General features: G+C 35.0%; 5 protein-coding genes across 5 annotated transcripts; 3 read left to right on the top strand and 2 right to left on the bottom strand.

The window, feature by feature from the left end:
- Positions 1-134: 134 nt before the first annotated feature.
- LOC149726284 (peroxisomal targeting signal 2 receptor-like) lies at positions 135-3,387 on the bottom strand. Its single transcript, XM_089889937.1, has 6 exons — positions 3,070-3,387; positions 2,734-2,912; positions 2,276-2,504; positions 1,701-1,848; positions 1,321-1,452; positions 135-948 (listed from the first exon to the last, which is right to left on the bottom strand). Exons 1-6 carry the CDS (start codon positions 3,173-3,175, stop codon positions 765-767), a joined length of 978 nt encoding a protein of 325 aa, XP_089746063.1. The 5' UTR covers positions 3,176-3,387; the 3' UTR covers positions 135-764.
- Positions 3,388-3,788: 401 nt separating this feature from the next.
- LOC149726283 (coiled-coil domain-containing protein 137-like) lies at positions 3,789-5,149 on the top strand. The gene has a single exon (XM_089889945.1). The coding sequence runs from the start codon at positions 4,094-4,096 to the stop codon at positions 4,745-4,747; it is 654 nt and encodes a 217-aa protein (XP_089746071.1). The 5' UTR covers positions 3,789-4,093; the 3' UTR covers positions 4,748-5,149.
- An 84-nt stretch (positions 5,150-5,233) lies between these two features.
- LOC149726282 (N6-Methyl-AMP deaminase-like) lies at positions 5,234-6,549 on the top strand. Its single transcript, XM_089889936.1, has one exon. The coding sequence runs from the start codon at positions 5,234-5,236 to the stop codon at positions 6,266-6,268; it is 1,035 nt and encodes a 344-aa protein (XP_089746062.1). The 3' UTR covers positions 6,269-6,549.
- Positions 6,550-6,608: 59 nt separating this feature from the next.
- Positions 6,609-14,765, top strand: LOC149726281 (ubiquitin carboxyl-terminal hydrolase 16-like). Its single transcript, XM_089889927.1, has 14 exons — positions 6,609-6,744; positions 7,453-7,544; positions 8,034-8,293; positions 8,573-8,660; positions 9,125-9,310; positions 9,580-9,707; positions 9,978-10,182; positions 10,544-10,699; positions 10,863-10,964; positions 11,307-11,415; positions 13,060-13,154; positions 13,476-13,562; positions 13,850-14,012; positions 14,227-14,765. The coding sequence occupies exons 1-14, from the start codon at positions 6,612-6,614 to the stop codon at positions 14,343-14,345; spliced, it is 1,923 nt and encodes a 640-aa protein (XP_089746053.1). The 5' UTR covers positions 6,609-6,611; the 3' UTR covers positions 14,346-14,765.
- Positions 14,762-17,951, bottom strand: LOC149726280 (eukaryotic translation initiation factor 1A, X-chromosomal-like). Its single transcript, XM_089889948.1, has 7 exons — positions 17,394-17,951; positions 17,076-17,170; positions 16,684-16,776; positions 16,297-16,429; positions 15,648-15,809; positions 15,220-15,281; positions 14,762-15,002 (listed from the first exon to the last, which is right to left on the bottom strand). Exons 1-7 carry the CDS (start codon positions 17,407-17,409, stop codon positions 14,997-14,999), a joined length of 567 nt encoding a protein of 188 aa, XP_089746074.1. The 5' UTR covers positions 17,410-17,951; the 3' UTR covers positions 14,762-14,996.
- Positions 17,952-18,943: the final 992 nt, after the last annotated feature.

Raw genomic sequence — 18,943 nt, 5'->3', positions numbered from 1 at the left:
CAAGGTGTATGAAGCCACCATGTTTAGTGTGGGATTACACAAACATCTATTAACTCTGAAGTTATATCCATGCAAGGATTCAATAACTACTAAGATACCTGAACTGCTGATAACATGAAGTTTAAACACACAACTATGATATCTTCCATTTATTGCATATAAAACGTAAATTAAATACACAAAGAAATAATTTGAACAAGAACAGTGTTTTAAGTTCTAACACAGCATCTTATACATTCGGCACCTAATTATTAAAATCTTAGATTTCCAAAATAATTAACATTAAATGCACTTCAACATTCACATTGAAGTTATCCTAAACAAAAGTAGGAACTGTTTACACGGAAAATTTCAGAACACGATTACTAAGATGTAAACTGTAAAGTAAACAGTTTAAAAAGAGACAAACTATTCACTTAACTTATTATTAACAAACCTTTTAAATATGCAAAATAATATTCAATGCATTTTTCAGCAACAAGTTTTTGTATACTACGGCTGTACGGCAGTTACCCTGTTTATATTGTGAGTAAAATGTGAGAATGAATATTTTTTGACAATTAGCATAAATATTTAGCCCCATTTTTAAGTGAAGATTATCAAACTATTTGCTGTTAATTTAAAATTAAATTGGTGACACTGTAGTGCAAAAAGTGTTAACACCTTACTAAATGCCCACTTGAATTATCATATAAATTGCCAACAACATGGCAAGATATAAATTCCACAAACACAACATGCACTCTGTGCAATTTATAAAGTTATCACAGGGAATCTGTTGATATAAGAGACTGGGGTTTATATAACTTGACCGTTTCGTCCCACGAGCAGTCAGCAAGCAGTGAAGGAACAAAGGTACTGAAATCGAGCCCGTATACAAACTCAGTGTGGTGCGTTACAACTTCAATGCGGGGGGTGAAACCTTGAGGTCGCATGTAATCCCAGGTTCTAAGGGATTCAAAACATGAATATGCTTCTTATGATACCAGGCATAAAGGTGTATGAAACAGAAAAGCATGATATAACAACTGTTTTAATTAATTATATATATAATATTACAAATATTGTAACAGATTACAGTAATTAACAATATTGACTTTACTGTAAATTACTGAAATATTGTTTCTTAATTTTAGCTATGACCATGTAACATAAACTTGTTTTCTTTGAATAAGCCTAAAGTTTGAAAATATATTTATTTCTGTTGTTTTGTTGTTAAATTCTTTCTTTTGTTCATTCGAATAAATAAATACAATTCAAAATAAAAAAATGAAGAAATAAATTGTTATGAAATCTATTCATTTTTTCACGAAAACTCACCTCACAGTAAAATCATATGAACATGATGCAATGATACCTCGTGAAAAAGGTGAACATCTCACGCGACGTACAGCATAATCATGGCCTCTCATTAAACATAGGCAAGTCTTAGGGTTTCTCATATCCCAGACTCTGTGTTGGTTAAGTAAAGTTTATATTTAAATTATTTAATTGTTATTAGGGGCCAGGGCTGGTTCAAATACTAAGTGAGCTTCTAAAATCCACCAATTATTAAAATTTTAGCAATACAATAAAAAAAATTCCCACTAAAAATATGTGATCAACTGTATGTGGGCACGAGGTGTATGAAATAGAACACATGTGTTATAACAACTGCAATTAGCCCTTACGCAAAGATAAATAACTTCATTAATTCTTACTTTAGTGAGCAATCCACAGACCCCGTGACAAGAATCCCAGGATCATATTTTGACCAATCACAAGTGAGTACTTCACCTTGATGAGCGGGTAGGACACATTGTGGGGATGCTGGAGTGCGAACGTCCCAGATTTTGCTTGTCCCATCCGCTGCATGAATACAAGAGGATTAAACTAAGAAATACATTTAATTACAACTGATCAGAAAATATCTTATAAAAATTATTCTTCTTACTTCTCTAAAAATGTTTAACAAATTGACGAATTTATGCGAGAAATTGAATTTAAAAAAAAGTTTTTACATAACGCATTTCAATTTTTCTTTTATAAACCTATAAACTAAAGTAATATACCACGGTAGCAAAATGCAGGTGGACATTCGTATCCTTAAAAAGATTGCTACCTAGTGGGTAACAGTGATGACAAAACCATAACACAATTCCACAACTGTAGAAACTAACATTTCACAAGTTCTAACACAGCATCATATACATTCAGCACCTAATTATAAAAATCTTAGATTGCCAAAATAATTAAATTTCAAAACACAGCAGTGAGCACATTACATCACTCCAACCTGATGCTGTAGCAAATGATCCTGGTACATGAGGTGACCACACACCACTATACACAACACCTTGATGTCCATGCACTGCAGATATCGGTTCATTACGTCCTGACCCAACATCCCATATCTTTGCACTCCCATCCCATGATACAGATACAACAAGGTTCTTTTCTCCCTTATGACTCCAATCTACCGAATAAACTTCCTTCTCATGGCTCTTTAACACAGCAAGTGGATCCTGGAAAACAAAGTGCTTAAGTTAAACTGTAATATAAACAAAACAGAGAACAATAATAAAAAAGCAGGGATTTCAGGGTACACATAATGGGTAAGTTAGTGATATTGCAACAATTAAATAGTTTAAAACACATAATGTGGTCCAAAAAGCACCCTCTTTTTACAATGGATTAAGCCTATAAGGCTATACCTATGTAATTATTCAACGGATTCAACAAATTCTACTCTACCTTATTTAAAACATTCCATATTTGAATAGCACCATCTCCGCCAGCTGTTACACAAATATCGGGATCTATTTCACTCCATGCGAGGTCAAACAAACCATCTACCCAGTTACATGTCTGTACTACAACAGGGGGACCGCTCAAGTCAGGGTGGAAGTCAAATACAAGTAGCACTGCATTGCCTGTTGGGAGATAAATGCAAGAGTTGAGCGATCATCACATTAGCATTGTGTATATTTAAGTATTTATAATTACAACATGGGTGTATAATAGGAATATACATACATACGGTTTGTTACATACGGGTATGTCTAACCATCACTGACAAAAGTAATCTACCTGCTATCCCATATTGTTCACATGCTACACATGCAAACCTTGTTGGAGTAAAAGGTGAGAACTTCACAGAGTAACCATGTAGCTTAGGCGTGTGGAACGACGTCATAATTACATTATGACAACTGCTTTAAATATAACAACATTACATTTAGCAAGTGCAAATAAAATGGCATTTTATATGAACAATTCGTTAAAATATTCACAATCATTGAAACCTATTCTGCTGAACACAATATACAAACAATCTACATTTAACGTTTTGCCCGAAAAAAGTACTTAAACAAACCTATAACCATGCGGCAACGTTTGCAACCAAAGTTGCTAGGTCCAAATTCTAAATTTACACCAAATCTCACTCTTTCTCTTCATTTGTTTCTTTTATACTCTCGGGACTGATTAAGAGGAGTCGTCACGCACAAGTTACATTAACAAGAGCGCTGTCTTTAGAAAGATTAATACCAGCTGGACTTACATACAAAACAATAACAAAGTCCATTACATTCACCAATTATTTTTTGGTATAATATTGTTTTGTTTGAACACAAATAATCTGTTTTTTTTGTTTGCACTTTAGTTCTCTTATTGTCACTGACACTAATTATATTACGAGAAGAAGGTTGGAAGAGAGAGGATGACAAAAAAAGCAGCAAAAGTATGATGCATGTGTTTAATTCCACGCACAGTTGTAAGATATGCATACGTATAATAATGTAACTGAGCAGACTCGTGTAAACGTGTACACACGAGAGATTATATAGTAGGGTGGGGGAAAATGGGACACCTTTAGCACATAATATCTAAATACCCTGATCGTGTTTTAAACAATTACTAACGGTCAATAGGAGTAGTGGGCATACAGTTTTATAATTTCTTGAATGTTCTTTGTTTACTACTAAACGGGGCGAGAAAATAAAGATAAAAGGTGTCCCGTCTTCCCCCACCCTACTATAACCTAATTTTTAAGACGGTAGTTGCGGTATATAACATTAAAACATGCTATGCATTCAGCTGGAATTACTAAATTATGAGTCTTAATAATTTTACACATACAATACCAATACATTTTCTAAATCATCCATATATTGTCTATTTACTTAAGAAAATATTGTATATTGACAAGTTGATTATGGGAAAAGGAAGAAAAAAAGTAAAAGATTTTTCTGCATTTAACAAAGCACCAAAAAACAAACTTAAATTTCAAAAAGATCAGAAAGTGCCTCGTAAAGTTGAAGAAATAGTTGGGGATCGTGAAAAGTTTAAAAACTCTTTCAAAGATAAAAAAACCAAGAAGAAAGATAATTGGAAGGGTTTGAAATTCAAACCCCAGGTTGGAGAAACGGAGCATCAGTTTGTGTCGCGAATGAACGATGAAGTAAAGTTCGTTATAACGAAAAATAAACATCTTCCGTACAAGCAACCTGAGATGGACGAAGAAAAAAAGAAAAAGAATAATAAAAGATTAAACAAATTGAAAGAAAAGAAGAAAAAGTTAAAAGAACTTCAACAGGAACAAATAAACGAAGATAATTTATTCAAAGATAAAGTTTTGTTCAATGAAGTTGTATTAGAACCGCCACAACTTAAAACTAAACCAAGAAAATCAAATCCAACTGTTAAAAAATATAATTTCTTGGACAAGTTTGAAACAATTGGGAACAAAATTGTCGCTAAGACCTAATTTTTTTTGTGTATTAAAATAAAAATGTAGACACAATTTTGATTTTCTCCTAAATTGGTTTGTTGTTTAATTAATCATCATGCATGGGACAAATTATGGAGTGCATAACCGAACGCTTGTTAACAAAATCACACAGGCACCTGTCATACTGTGCATACTGGGTTACGGTATTTGCTTACAAGTTGTAAGTTACAACTTACAACTTTAATTATAGTTTGATCGTAAAAATCCCGGATTTAATATTTTATATTATGTTGTAAGATAGTTAAAACTGCATTAAATGAACTGCAAATGTATTTTGTGTTTGTACAGACTACTCCTGCCAAATTTATTTGGCATACCATTTCCAACATTTTGACACCATATTCGCATTCACAGCTTTATTAATACTGGGCGTTGTAGCGATAGGCCTTCTGTATATAATAATTTTCATTAGCTAAATGGTGCTAATAGGTCAGGATACTGAAACAAGCCATATTATTCAGAATGCAAAGCGGAATCACACAAGAATTTTGCCAACAAATACCAAAAGTAGAACTTCATGCACATTTAAATGGATCACTTAGCAATAAAACTATCAAGAAACTTCTTGATAGAAGACGTGACTTAAAAATATCGACAGCTGCATTTGAAAAGGGTGAACAACGTACCATGGGTGATTGTTTTGAAATGTTTAAAGTTATTCATTCATTGGTGGATAGCACAGAGGTCATTTATGAGGTCACAAAGGATGTAATTGAAGAGTTTTCAGCGGAGGGAGTTAAGTATTTGGAATTGCGAAGCACTCCAAAAGGTTTGGTAGAAAGTGGAATGGATAAAAGGAGATACATGGATGCGGTGGTGGGAGCTATAAGGGATTATAAGCATGATAATGATAATGTAATTGATGTTAAGTTTCTACCATCTATTGATAGAGGAAGAAGCATTAAAGATGCACAAGAGAATTTAAAACTTGCGGAAGAATATTCTATTTCATGCGAGGATATTGTAACAGGTATCGACTTCAGTGGAAATCCTTACACCACTGATGCTGCGAAGTTTATGCCTGTATTGCAAGGTGCACGAAGGGTAGGGTTGAAGTCAGCTGTTCATCTTTCCGAAGTAAAAGACAGATCAGATGAGACTCGGATGTTTTTATCAGTTCCTCCAGATCGCATCGGACACGGGACCTTCCTAACTGATAAAGAAGATGTTAAATCTTCCGTGCTAGAATCCAGGATCCCAATTGAAGTTTGCGTTTCATCCAATATAGCTTCCAATACCTCACCCCCTGAGCATATAAAGCATCACTCTGTGTGGTGGATGGGTCAAGAACACCCATGTGTTGTTTGCACTGATGATAAAGGGGTTTTCTCCACTGATTTATCAAGCGAATATTTTATAATAGCGAATGCATTATCGCTATCTGAAGAACAAACTTTAAAATTATCTGAATCTGCGATAGATTTTATATTTGCCGATGAAAATATGAAAGCAAAACTAAAGCAAATATGGAAAGAGTCTAAAAAAGCTTTGTTTTAAGGGTTTTAAAAACCTGAGGTTTTGGTATAAAATTTAGTGTAGATTTTGTTAATTACAGCGTTTTATTTGCCAAACGGTTGGTTTAAAAAATTCTTTGTTAGTTTTATATGAAAAGTTAAGTTTTTTTATACGTTTATAAATCATGCAATCATACCTGGTAAGTCAACATTTCCAGAATAATTGTTGCAGCAGTTTATTACTTTTTATATTTTATACCAATTTAGTATTTAAACAATTTCATTCATTTAATTTTATATTTTCCTCCAAATTTTTCTTTCAGATGAAGTTCTAGAAATAACTTTTGTAACATGCTTATCATGTCTTGATATGAAAAACTAAAATCATGGTGAAGAAACGGGTGAAGCAACGCAGGATTAACAATAAGCAGAATGGAGGGAATGTTAAAAGTGGGAAGATTGTGGAATATGAAGTAGATAAAGATGGGGGTGGTGAGGGAGATGCTAAAGTTTGTGAAGGTGAGTTCTGAATGAATGAAGCTTGTTTATTATTGCATTGTAGGGCATCGAAAGTAGTTATAACAGAAACGTTTCGATTACTCCGTTTCGACTTACAACATCGAGTTTCTCCAAAAAATTATATATATATAATATATATATATATATTATATATGTATTATGTAACTTAGTTTTTTGGTGGTTCTTTTTTTAACGTGTGGCTGACTATTTAGACAGCCCATAAGTGACCACTTGGTTGGAAAAGTTGCTTGTAAGTGTCTTAACCAAGAACACATTAACCCGCAACCTCATTGCAAGCGTGATAATTACTGTGCCACGGTACTGGTTCTGAATAACAAGCTGTATTTTACTGTTGCGTAATACAGGTGTTGTTCATGCTCAGGTTATGATTTATTAATTGTGTCATTCATAAGCATGCTCGAACACACTGTGTCATAATTGCACTTAATTATAACTTGTGTATGAATATTATATCAATGACTAATTAATGGTAATTAGCTGATAAAACAATTTAAGTTATGTGACAAATTGAATTAAGAAAACAAACTTTTTAACTTGTACAGTAAAACACAAGACATAATAGTATATCCAAATACTATTATATATAATAGTATGTCCAATGTTCAAATACTATTATACATAGATACCAGTTAAACTACAGATTTTTCATGCGAATTATGTTTATATATTTTAAATTATTTCTTTCAGATTCAAATGAACCTGAAGTAACACTAAACCTCCCCCCACCCATTGGTTTACATAACCTTGGCAACACTTGTTTCTTTAACAGCGTTTTGCAGGTAAACATCCTTTTTGTAGTACATGTGTAGTATAATATCTTTAAACTTTAAATGGCAACATTACATATGATTAGCAATTATACAACTATAGTAAAACCACTGGGTTTGAGAAATTGTCGGTAAGTGTCCCAAGAACATTATGCGCCGTATTTGTGCAGCAATGAGTCTTGTACTGGTAATGTCTTGTGCATGGCTGTTGTATTGTAATAAAATCTTCTAAAGTAATGGCAGTATCATAGCAAGCATTATTAGGTATAGCCAAACTGCTACAGACAAAACTTTTGGTAAACCTATACATAGCCCAAGTCAAATGACATGTTTGTAAATATGTACATTTATGGATAGCACAATAAAATGGAACAGATGGTAAACTGCTAAGCTTGGTAATTGGTATACAATGTATGACACCTGTGTTGAGAAGGTTTTTCATGATAATAAATTGTTTCATTTTTATCTTCTATATTTACATCGGGTTTTATTCTTCCGCAGTCACTAAGTCAAACCCCTGTGCTTTCAACCGTCGTCAAACTTCACATAAAACAAACTTTGGATAAAATTGAACAAGAAGTTTCCACTTCTTCCCAACCGACGTTAAAATATACTTTGGATAAGTTGGGACCAATGACAACTGCCTTTTCGAACTTCTTTGATGGAATTCAAGTTTCAAACACGATGTCAACTCTAAATAAACGACCAACAAGAACGAAATCTATTTCACCAAAGAATCTGTTCAATCAACTGTGTAACAAGTATGTTTATAAACTAAACAGTTAAATTTTTACATTAGCTATTGGCAAATTAATCTTTATAGATAATTTAACATGAAAAAAGTAAAAACACATTCATTCATAGGCCTTGAACGTTATGTTGGATATCAAATCCTGTACATGATTATTGATTATGTAAATTATTATCCTCACATAAATATTTTAATTTAAAGATGTTACATAACACATCAGGTTGATTCTCAATTAAGTTTTACCTAATTTTAAACAAAAGAAAAAAACAATTATTTCCATTTTAAACAGAAACGCAAAGTTCCGTGGTTACCAACAGCAAGATAGTCAGGAATTCTTTCATTGTTTGCTTGAATCGCTGAAACAAGAAGAAATAAAAGTATATCATTTAATCTTTATCTGATAGATATTGTTTAATGCTGAGTAGTGTGCATACCTTGTATCCCCAATTTCTATCGTGTATAGGTAATGACAAACATCTCTGGGGCCTAAGTTGGTCTATTTTTTAATTTCCACACTTCTGGCAGTGTCAAGCCTTGTACCCGTAACCTCTTGCCTTGGCAGACGTACCAACCATGGCGTCAGACCTACTATTATAATATTAAATATTCTTCTTGTTAAATCTTATTTTGTTAGGCATTTGCTACAGGCCTAAAATTATAAGTATAAAGTATAAAATACTTGTTTTGGCCTGCGCCGTGACACAGTGGTTCTCTATCCAAGAGGATACAGGTTTGAGGCTCAATATTGCTACAGTGCCACCATTATTGGTGTATGTTACTATAGGCAAGATAATTAAAGACAAAATACATCAGTTACTTGTAAATCCATATTTTCCACCAGCAAAGAAAAGGTGGAATACTACACGCACTTGGTCTTTATAATTCCAAAGCAAAAGATGTTTCTGATGATGAGTTAAAGAAAGTGCGAGGGTACGGGGTTCAAATCACCGAGAAAACGCCAACATTTGTTGAAAGTGTGTTTGGTGGAAAACTTATTAGTTGCGTTCAATGTGATGAATGTAAAATGGTAAGACCACTTTCTATTTGGTATATTGTACCGGGAGTTAAATTTTAAGAATAAAGACAATTGTTTTATACCTAAATCTAATTTTTGACATAAGATAAGATTAATTGAAAGCAAAAGGCAGATTTTTGGCTTACATTTCCTATCTAATGGTCTGTCTTAGTCTCAGACATTTATAATAATCAAAATTTCAAGTTTACTATTTAAATGTTTAATAGCAGTCTATCTGAACACCATTATTTTATCAAAAATAAAAATGTTAAACATCCCAGGTAACCAAGGTAACGGAATCGTTTGTTGATATTTCTCTTCCTGTAATTGAGGAACAAACATCACGAGGAGCGATGCAGAGGAGGAAGGGGGTTGATAAAGAGGAGGCAGATCAACAGAATAATTCGAAGTAGGTGATTCTATACTATATGGGTGGGTCCTATGGATCAGGGATTAAGGATGGAATTGGCCTGTTGCCCAAACGGCAAACGTTGTATAATTATGCACATTCTATTCTATATTGGTGAGATCGTACATTGAGACATGTTGCCTGAGATGTAAGTCAGATTTGACCCATTGTCATTACCCCAACATTAGATATACACATTCTATTCTCTCCCTCTATATAAGTAAGACCCACATCAAGGCATGTCAAATAACAGTTTTATATACAATGCAGGACTCCATTAAGCAAACACGCTTTAAAAAAAATGAAAAAACAAAGAAAACAAGCTCGTCGTGCAAAACCAACCAACCAGGACATTAGTGATGTCACAATAGGGATTGATGATGCTGTCGGTACATTAGCCAATCAGGTGGCAGAGATGGTGTTGTCTGATGCCATGATGTCACTCAAGTTGTTTCATGAGGAGGATGTGTTACAGGTGACTGAGACTTTAACAACCCCCCTTGGGACAAAACTGGACTAAACCCTGGGTCCCATGAACAAACCTCGGCCGTATAGATTAGATTTATGATATATTGTTCAATTTGTTCTTCCTTGTATCATAATTTGGTAACTCTCAGCGGCCATGAAGTGTGTGTAACAGAACACCTGTGTTACAACGAATGCCGTTACCCCACTTTGTGAGGATAAATAAGCTACCTACATACATATATATCAATATACGGTAACATATAAGCTGGCACACGGTGTATGGAACAAAACATCATGTTATAGCGATTGTCATTGTTCCAAAGATAAATAATTTACGTTCATTCATCAATGATGTTGATCCTCATTAGGTCCGTGGAGGATCCATAGATGTGGCATCTCTTAATATCCCTGAGGAGGAAGAAGAAAGTCCGGAGGATCAAAGTGAAGAAGAAGATCAATTGGATGAAACTACATCCGATAAAGATTCAACTGAAGATGAAATGTTGAAACCAACAAGGAATCAAGTAAGTCCCCATGCGCGCAGTCAAGTTGGCAGATATGACTTTTGGTTGGTTTGGTCATTTATATCCCTGTGGGTGGGAACTTGAGTGGTTTATTCATGGTTGCCACTCCCATGCCCACAGTCGAGTTGTTTTATTCAATTCCCTTTTAATTATGACATCACAGAAAGTAAACTCACTCTTCGATACCCCAATGAAGAAAGTTACTCCGAAGAAAAGTCGACAAATCCCTGATTTACTCGGACATCGGTTTCAACCTGCTAGTGAGGTAAAAATGGTTATAGTGATGTAATATTGTTGATTGTGAGTGAATGTAAAATATTTATACTTGAGTGGAGGGGCAACGACAGCCGTTATGATCCGGGTGTTATGTTTTGTGCCTGCTTACGAGTTACCATGTATGTCACTTTTTTAATGTCGCTACCCTTGGGGAAGTAGCAGGCTTCAACATCTGATAAGGTTCATGTTGTAGCACCCAGGGGTTTGTTTAATTGATCAACTCTCCCATAAATCTCAGGTTCCATGGCATATCCCGTTGTTGGATCCCGCACACAGAAACCCCACAGTCATAAAATATAAATATTTACATACTAACTTCCCAATGTTCCAGGAATGCTCCGTACAATCTTGTTTCCACCAATTCACTAAACCAGAAATTTTGACCGGGTCAAATAAGTTTGGTTGTGAAGTTTGTACGAACAAACAAAAGTCAACGGATGGTAAGTAATGTGTTCGTAACTTGGTCCATCATCAGTGAAAAAAAGAGGTTACTATCCACCAAGTTACTGTCCGAAACATCTGCTGATCATGAGTTTAGTATCCAGACAGTAACTTGGTCCATCATCAGTGTAAAAGAGGTTACTATCCACCAAGTTACTGTCCAAAACATCTGCTGATCATAAGTTTAGTATCCAGACAGTAACTTGGTCCATCATCAGTGTAAAAGAGGTTACTATCCACCAAGTTACTGTCCGAAACATCTGCTGATCATGAGTTTAGTATCCAGACAGTAACTTGGTCCATCATCAGTGTAAAAGAGGTTACTATCCACCAAGTTACTGTCCAAAACATCTGCAGATCATGAGTTTAGTATTCAGACAGTAACTTGGTCCATTATCAGTGTAAAAGAGGTTACTATCCACCAAGTTACTGTCCGAAACATCTGCTGATCATGAGTTTAGTATCCAGACAGTAACTTGGTCCATCATCAGTGTAAAAGAGGTTACTATCCACCAAGTTACTGTCCGAAACATCTGCTGATCATGAGTTTAGTATTCAGACAGTAACTTGGTCCATCATCAGTGTAAAAGAGGTTACTATCCACCAAGTTACTGTCCGAAACATCTGCTGATCATGAGTTTAGTATTCAGACAGTAACTTGTTCCATTATCAGTGTGAAAGAGGTTACTATCCACCAAGTTACTGTCCAAAACATCTGCAGATCATGAGTTTAGTATTCAGACAGTAACTTGGTCCATTATCAGTGTAAAAGAGGTTACTATCCACCAAGTTACTGTCCGAAACATCTGCTGATCATGAGTTTAGTATTCAGACAGTAACTTGGTCCATTATCAGTGTAAAAGAGGTTACTATCCACCAAGTTACTGTCCGAAACATCTGCTGATCATGAGTTTAGTATTCAGACAGTAACTTGGTCCATCATCAGTGTAAAAGAGGTTACTATCCACCAAGTTACTGTCCGAAACATCTGCTGATCATGAGTTTAGTATTCAGACAGTAACTTGGTCTATCATCAGTGTAAAAGAGGTTACTATCCACCAAGTTACTGTCCGAAACATCTGCTGATCATGAGTTTAGTATCCAGACAGTAACTTGGTCCATCATCAGTGTAAAAGAGGTTACTATCCACCAAGTTACTGTCCGAAACATCTGCTGATCATGAGTTTAGTATTCAGACAGTAACTTGGTTCATTATCAGTGTAAAAGAGGTTACTATCCACCAAGTTACTGTCCGAAACATCTGCTGATCATGAGTTTAGTATCCAGACAGTAACTTGGTCCATCATCAGTGTAAAAGAGGTTACTATCCACCAAGTTACTGTCCGAAACATCTGCTGATCATGAGTTTAGTATTCAGACAGTAACTTGGTCCATTATCAGTGTAAAAGAGGTTACTATCCACCAAGTTACTGTCCGAAACATCTGCTGATCATGAGTTTAGTATTCAGACAGTAACTTGGTCCATCATCAGTGTAAAAGAGGTTACTATCCACCAAGTTACTGTCCGAAACATCTGCTGATCATGAGTTTAGTATCCAGACTGTAACTTGGTCCATCATTAGTGTCACATTATTATATTATTGATATAACTTACTTTATAATTAATGACAACACTATTGTAGGAAGCAAGAAGACCGTTTACTGCAACGCAAGCAAACAAATGTTAATCAAAAAACCACCAGTAATACTTGCTGTTCATTTGAAAAGATTTCAACAGGTAAAACTACAACAGATTACTAGTGTAGTCTAGCCAAGAAGATACTTGCTTGAGGCTTAATGCTGCTACCATAGTGGACATGTGTATTTGGGCAAGACATCTAACCATAATTGTTTTAACCCAAATTGTCAGCAACACTAAAAATACCTAAAACATAACACCCACAAAACAGCCTTACCAAGGCTTAAAACTACGGTCCCCTGGTGTGGCTTGCTGTTGGACCTGACGCATATAGACTACCTTTATCATATATCTAAATAGTTTGCTTTTTAAGTTTAATTTTATTGCAACAACCTAACACATAATGCCATTCTACCACAGGCAGGCTTCAACCTTCGCAAAGTGAACAAAAAAGTTGAAATCCCAATCGTCCTTGATCTGTCACCTTTCTCTACTGTTGATTGCCAGGTTTGATTAAATTATTTTCACATAGTTATAGTTATACCATATTACCATAGATCTTATTAAACTTTTAAAGTCTTGGCACACTCGGATCCCCTGCGAAATTCCTATATTTACACTTTATCGTAATTTACCATTATTAAATGACAGTTCTGCGGCACCAATTAAGATACCAGTATTAACCAAACTGTAGTACACACTGGGTAATGGGCCTCAATTGGCCTAAATCTGAGTTCCCTTGGTGTGTTAGGCCGTAGGACCTCACCCACAAACATAAATATGTGTCCACACAGGTGTATGCTGACAGTGAATCACGTCTCACGTACGAACTTTATGCGATTGTTGAACACAGTGGGAGTTTAAGCCGAGGTCATTACACTGCGTATGTTAAACTTAAACCAACCAACGATAATTTAATCAAATTTATCAACAAAGAAGATATAATGCCAGACAAAGGTAAAATGTAGCTTGATGATTTGATTCAAATAAGAGACTGATGTCATTTTGGGCAAAATATTTATGTGGTGCCATACATATAAACACCCTATTTTATATAACACCCTATACTTTTACTATAGTGTGAAGTTTTGTTGCAGCTCAAGTCAAGTTAACTTGAGCTGCATTAATACTAAATTACAACCTTTGATCTTTTACATAAATCTTTCCACAGATACAGAACCTTCAAAAGGCGTATGGTACCACACCAGCGATACTAATGTTTCTAAAACTACCCAAGCAAAAGCATTGAACTGTAACGCATATATGTTATTCTATGAGAGAATCATTTAAATTTTATTCTTTTGTCTTAATCATGTTTTCTTTTTATCTGTGGCCTTATAGCAGGGCTTCTCAACCCCTGGGTTGCAACCCAAATACAGCCTACTACGGTAGTGCACACAACCTTTGACTCTTATTCAATGTAGCATAGGCGTCAAACCTGGGGTGGCAAGGTAGGCAGGCCAACCCTACAACTTCACTTTTATTCCTGTAAGCAAAGGTGCCAAACCTTTGATTTTCTGCACTTCATTACAACTAATAAGTTACCTAAACTAACTATCCCTGCTTTCTTACAGTTTAATAAGTTTGGCATCCATATATGTGGGTGAGGTCTTTCAGCAAACTACAGCATAGGGGTTGTCTATTATTAAGTTACACTTGTTTGTTCGGTGGTTTCACTTCTAATTTAATAAAATCACAGCAGAGAATTAATTCATTGTTTCTGTATTTATCTGGAGAAGACACAAAGCTGCGTCCTTGTAAAACTGGTAACTGCACAAAATAAAACACATTCGCATAAAATGAATAACTTCCCAAAACCTGTGGTCACACAAAGCATTGTGATGCAACAATTGACCTAACATGGGGGTTCACTATGGTTGGGCGATAATTATTGAACTGGACATTTCACCGAATACTCTTTGTACAACGAACGAACAAATGCTATATCTGCAAAGTAAAATATAACGTCTAGTTATGACAATAAGCAAATAATATTCAACCCTTAGGATTAAAAATCACACTAAAATTATCTGGTTTAACAAAATACAAAAACTATGCAAGTTTTTAACTGTTGTTTTTATAGATCCCTAATATTTGCAATGTATTGTACCAACTATATTTTATGACAACTAACATAGCTATATAGTACATTACAACAACTTACATTATCCACATCAATCCCTCCACCTTTCTTCGAAGAATAACTTTTAACCGGAGCTTTATATTCTGGAGATAAATATATCATTGTTAGGTTGATGAATACACAACTATCATTGTTTGGTTAACATCAGGATAATTAGCAACTTTTGTCTAAATGCCATAGGACTCTAACTTAAGCCCATTTCCCAGACACCCAGGGTGCTACCACCCAATTAGGTGACCACTGGGTTAGAGCAATGTCCGTTAAGTGCGGAAAGACACATGCCTATAATAGCAGATCACCGAATCAGGTATTTTGGGTTTTAATGCCTAACCACTGAGACCATCGATAAAATAGTTTGCAGTGCACCACCCCAGATGTTGATAAAATTAATACTTAATTGACTGTTTTTACTGTATATGTTGACATATAATCCAACATAGAAATCTTACTTTCAACTTCTTCGTCCGAACTTTCATCGGTCAAATCTTCCTCCTCGCTGCTGCTCAGCTCCGTTACGGTCGGTTGAGCACCCGCTGTAGCGTCGCTCACATCATCGAACATTATGATGTCATTCTCCTCAGCGTTGTCGAACTGTACGTCATTGATCTTGGCTGGAAACATAAAACAGCATCTTAAGTTTTGCAACCAGTTTTAAATTTAAAAGGGGTGTCTATACTAACAAGCAAAGCCAAAGTATATTGCATTCACCGCATTAATCAATGAGGTTCCCTATGTTTGACAACTAGTATAAGTGTAACTGTATTTTAACAATGTCACCCCAAATTTTACCCTGCTGTTAGGTGTCTATACTAACAAGCAAAGCCAAAGTATATTGCATTCACCGCATTAATCAATGAGGTTCCCTATGTTTGACAACTAGTATAAGTGTAACTGTATTTTAACAATGTCACCCCAGATTTTACCCTGTTGTTAGGTGTCTATACTAACAAGCAGAGCCAAAGTACATTGCATTAACCACATTAATCAATGAGGTTCCCTATGTTTGACAACTAGTATAAGTGTCACTCTATTTTTACAATGTCACCCCAGATTTTGCCCTGTTGTATATAACAGACTGCAAACCAGTTAGAAACATACCACTATCAGGAAGTTCTCCATACAACTTTAGATTCCTGGCTTCTTCAGCGTTGTATTTCATTATCACGTCAGCTTTTTGATCCTGGTAGTCTCGTAAACCAATCAAGATAATATCTGATTGGTTGATCCATACCTGAATAAATAAATATGATTGAATGTAACTATTTATCTTCACGTGGCCGAAAAACGACAGTTGTTACAACACGGGTGTTCTGTTTTCTACATCTCGTGCCTGCTTACGAGCTACCACAGATGTAACTTTTTATGTTTTTAGTGTATATAGCTGACAATTTAGACAACCGATAACAGACCACTGGGTTGAAGCAATTATCAATAAGAGTCTTGTCCAAGGATATATACCCAACACGCATACAAATTTTTACTTACTTTTTTCCGAAGTTTTCCCCGAATATGACACAACCTTTTCACTCCATCAAAACACATTGCTTCTAACCTCCCGTTACCCAACATTTTAATTACCTGCATAATATAACACAAACTTTTTAATGAGACAATTGTAAACAACAAAAAAATGTTGTAAAAAACAAAAGATGTGAAAGGTACAAGAAAAAACACATTAGGCACTTTATAATATGCAGGGAGGCATAGTTATTTAGGAAAATGATCTAAAATAAATTTAATGAGACCATTGTGCACAGTGAGAACCTGCGTATGTTGTACCCCAGATTTATTACTAAAGTTAGGCGACAAATTATAAAAAACAATAATCTTACATTTGCTGAAAACTTGAATAAATAAACTTTTATAAGAAACATCACCTGTGCATATTCTTGACCATCGTCTTTGAATATAAGTTCTCGCTTTTCACGATCATTTTCATTCTTTCCTCTTCTTCTGTTTTTACCTCCCTTTCCTTTGTAAAAGGAGATATTTAACATGTATGTTTTACAAAAGATATGTTTATTATCCACACCGTATGTAACGACTTTTATCTTGTCATAAATTCTAGTTTTTTTTATTATATATATATATATATATATATATATGATCTTCGTTTTTGCATACAAAAAGATAAATACAGTTAAGTTAGACATAATAAAGCGTTGCATAAAATACAGCCATATTATACGACTTACCCTTATTTTTCGGCATTCTTATTGGATTTTATTTAATTCAACAAAGTATAAAACAGAATACACGAAAAACTACGCTGTTAGGCTGTAATGTAAGCACAATAATGATTATGAAAATGAAAAATTAAAGATGAGTTTTTCTCCAGCCACAACGTGAGAAAGGAATAAACGTATATACGATGTCTATGTTGGGCGTCAGTGACCATTTATCACAAGTTGCAAACGGTGTCAAAATAAAATATTATTGACTTAGTGCAATAAGCTCAACCCTACCGTGTGAAACTAGTTTTGGTTGATATTGTTTTGTAGGTGTTGAAAATCAGCACAAGGCATGCGTTCTAATATTTTTCATCTAACATGAGGTGCCCATGGTTTTTCTTTAAATGCATATTGCGGCAAAATAGGTATGGAATAACGGTAGCGTTAAAATAAAGCTAATTGGTTGATGTTAAAATAAATAAAAAGTTCATTTATTCATTATGCAAAAGGTGACGGATGTTGAGTGTCTTTAAAAGGCACCTACACATCGAAGCCCGCACAAGTTTCCGAGGTCCGTCCAGTAGCATGTAGTCTGTATACTGATGACGTAACAAAAATATAGAGCGCTTTATAATAAAAATCAGTACGTTTTAAACTTGTTTGATCAGAACTTTGGCAAGGGACCTTTAAAAGGCACTGTACCAGTGCAGCTATTTGCCAGTTCAGTTTTGTTGGTGAACTGGTTTAGATGATTTCAGGACAAACATTGTACGAATGTTTTTGAAGTTTATTGTCAACAGTGTTTACTTCGTAGAGCAAGTTACACTTTCTAAATCTTATCGCTTTGGTATGTATTGTTCGACAGTGCTGGCATGCAAGGATTCTGAACCAGCAACTAATTAATAATATATGATTAATCGAATTATCGGTTATACCTCTATAGTAATTGTATATTCGATCTAAACAGAGCACTCTACTTCTGTAAAGTGTATGAATTACAAGACAAACTTCATTTTATACCCTAGATTCTCATTCCCCATCGTTCGGTGTAAATCACCTTTCTTCTTCTAGCTCGTTTTCTCCTGCAACAAATAAGCAGGCAAGATGAAACCAAATAGTGCTAATGGCACGGAACTGACAAAGTTTCAGTGACGCCCGGAACAGCCATTGTTTGGGTAAATTTAGACGACTTAGGCAGATTATCAAGGACAACTAGGTTATTTATTTTTAGCTCTAACCAAGCCATGGCACCTCTGTTGTATAGACGGCAAGTCACCTTCTTAGAAAGATGTAGCATATACGGTGCAATGGGGGAAGATAGGACACCTTTTCAATCTTATATCCTCGTCTCATTTGGTAGTAAATCGTATCCTTACGACTCCCATAGACTGTTGTTAATTGCTTACAACACGATCAAGATATTTGGATTTTATATATTAAAAGTGTCCCGTCTTACTTCACAGCACTAAACTGTGACTGCGGTGCAAGAAGGTTTCAGGCAATGTTTTACAATAAACCTATAACTCAGAACACCCATGTCCACACCATACAGCAGCTATGAACTTGATATTCTA

Source organism: Ciona robusta, chromosome 12 (genome assembly GCF_009617815.1).
Source record: "Ciona robusta chromosome 12, ASM961781v2".
Lineage (NCBI taxonomy): Eukaryota > Metazoa > Chordata > Ascidiacea > Phlebobranchia > Cionidae > Ciona > Ciona robusta.
Note: the sequence above shows the minus strand (reverse complement) of the source record. Positions and strands in the feature narration are given on the sequence as shown.

Excerpts from the sequence above, each read along its gene's own strand:
- LOC149726280 (XM_089889948.1), bottom strand. Across the intron at positions 16,430-16,683 it reads GGGGAAAACTTCGGAAAAAA|GTATGGATCAACCAATCAGA; the intron begins GTAAGTAAAAAT and ends TTATTTATTCAG. Across the intron at positions 15,810-16,296 it reads TGGAGAACTTCCTGATAGTG|CCAAGATCAATGACGTACAG; the intron begins GTATGTTTCTAA and ends TTATGTTTCCAG.
- LOC149726284 (XM_089889937.1), bottom strand. The coding sequence starts at position 3,175 with ATGACGTCGTTCCACACGCCTAAGCTACATGGTTACTCTGTGAAGTTC. Across the intron at positions 2,505-2,733 it reads TATGGAATGTTTTAAATAAG|GATCCACTTGCTGTGTTAAA; the intron begins GTAGAGTAGAAT and ends TTTGTTTTCCAG. Across the intron at positions 1,849-2,275 it reads ATCATTTGCTACAGCATCAG|CGGATGGGACAAGCAAAATC; the intron begins GTTGGAGTGATG and ends GTATTCATGCAG.
- LOC149726281 (XM_089889927.1), top strand. The coding sequence starts at position 6,612 with ATGGTGAAGAAACGGGTGAAGCAACGCAGGATTAACAATAAGCAGAAT. Across the intron at positions 9,311-9,579 it reads AATGTGATGAATGTAAAATG|GTAACCAAGGTAACGGAATC; the intron begins GTAAGACCACTT and ends TAAACATCCCAG. Across the intron at positions 13,563-13,849 it reads TCTCTACTGTTGATTGCCAG|GTGTATGCTGACAGTGAATC; the intron begins GTTTGATTAAAT and ends GTGTCCACACAG.
- LOC149726282 (XM_089889936.1), top strand. The coding sequence starts at position 5,234 with ATGCAAAGCGGAATCACACAAGAATTTTGCCAACAAATACCAAAAGTA.
- LOC149726283 (XM_089889945.1), top strand. The coding sequence starts at position 4,094 with ATGAGTCTTAATAATTTTACACATACAATACCAATACATTTTCTAAAT.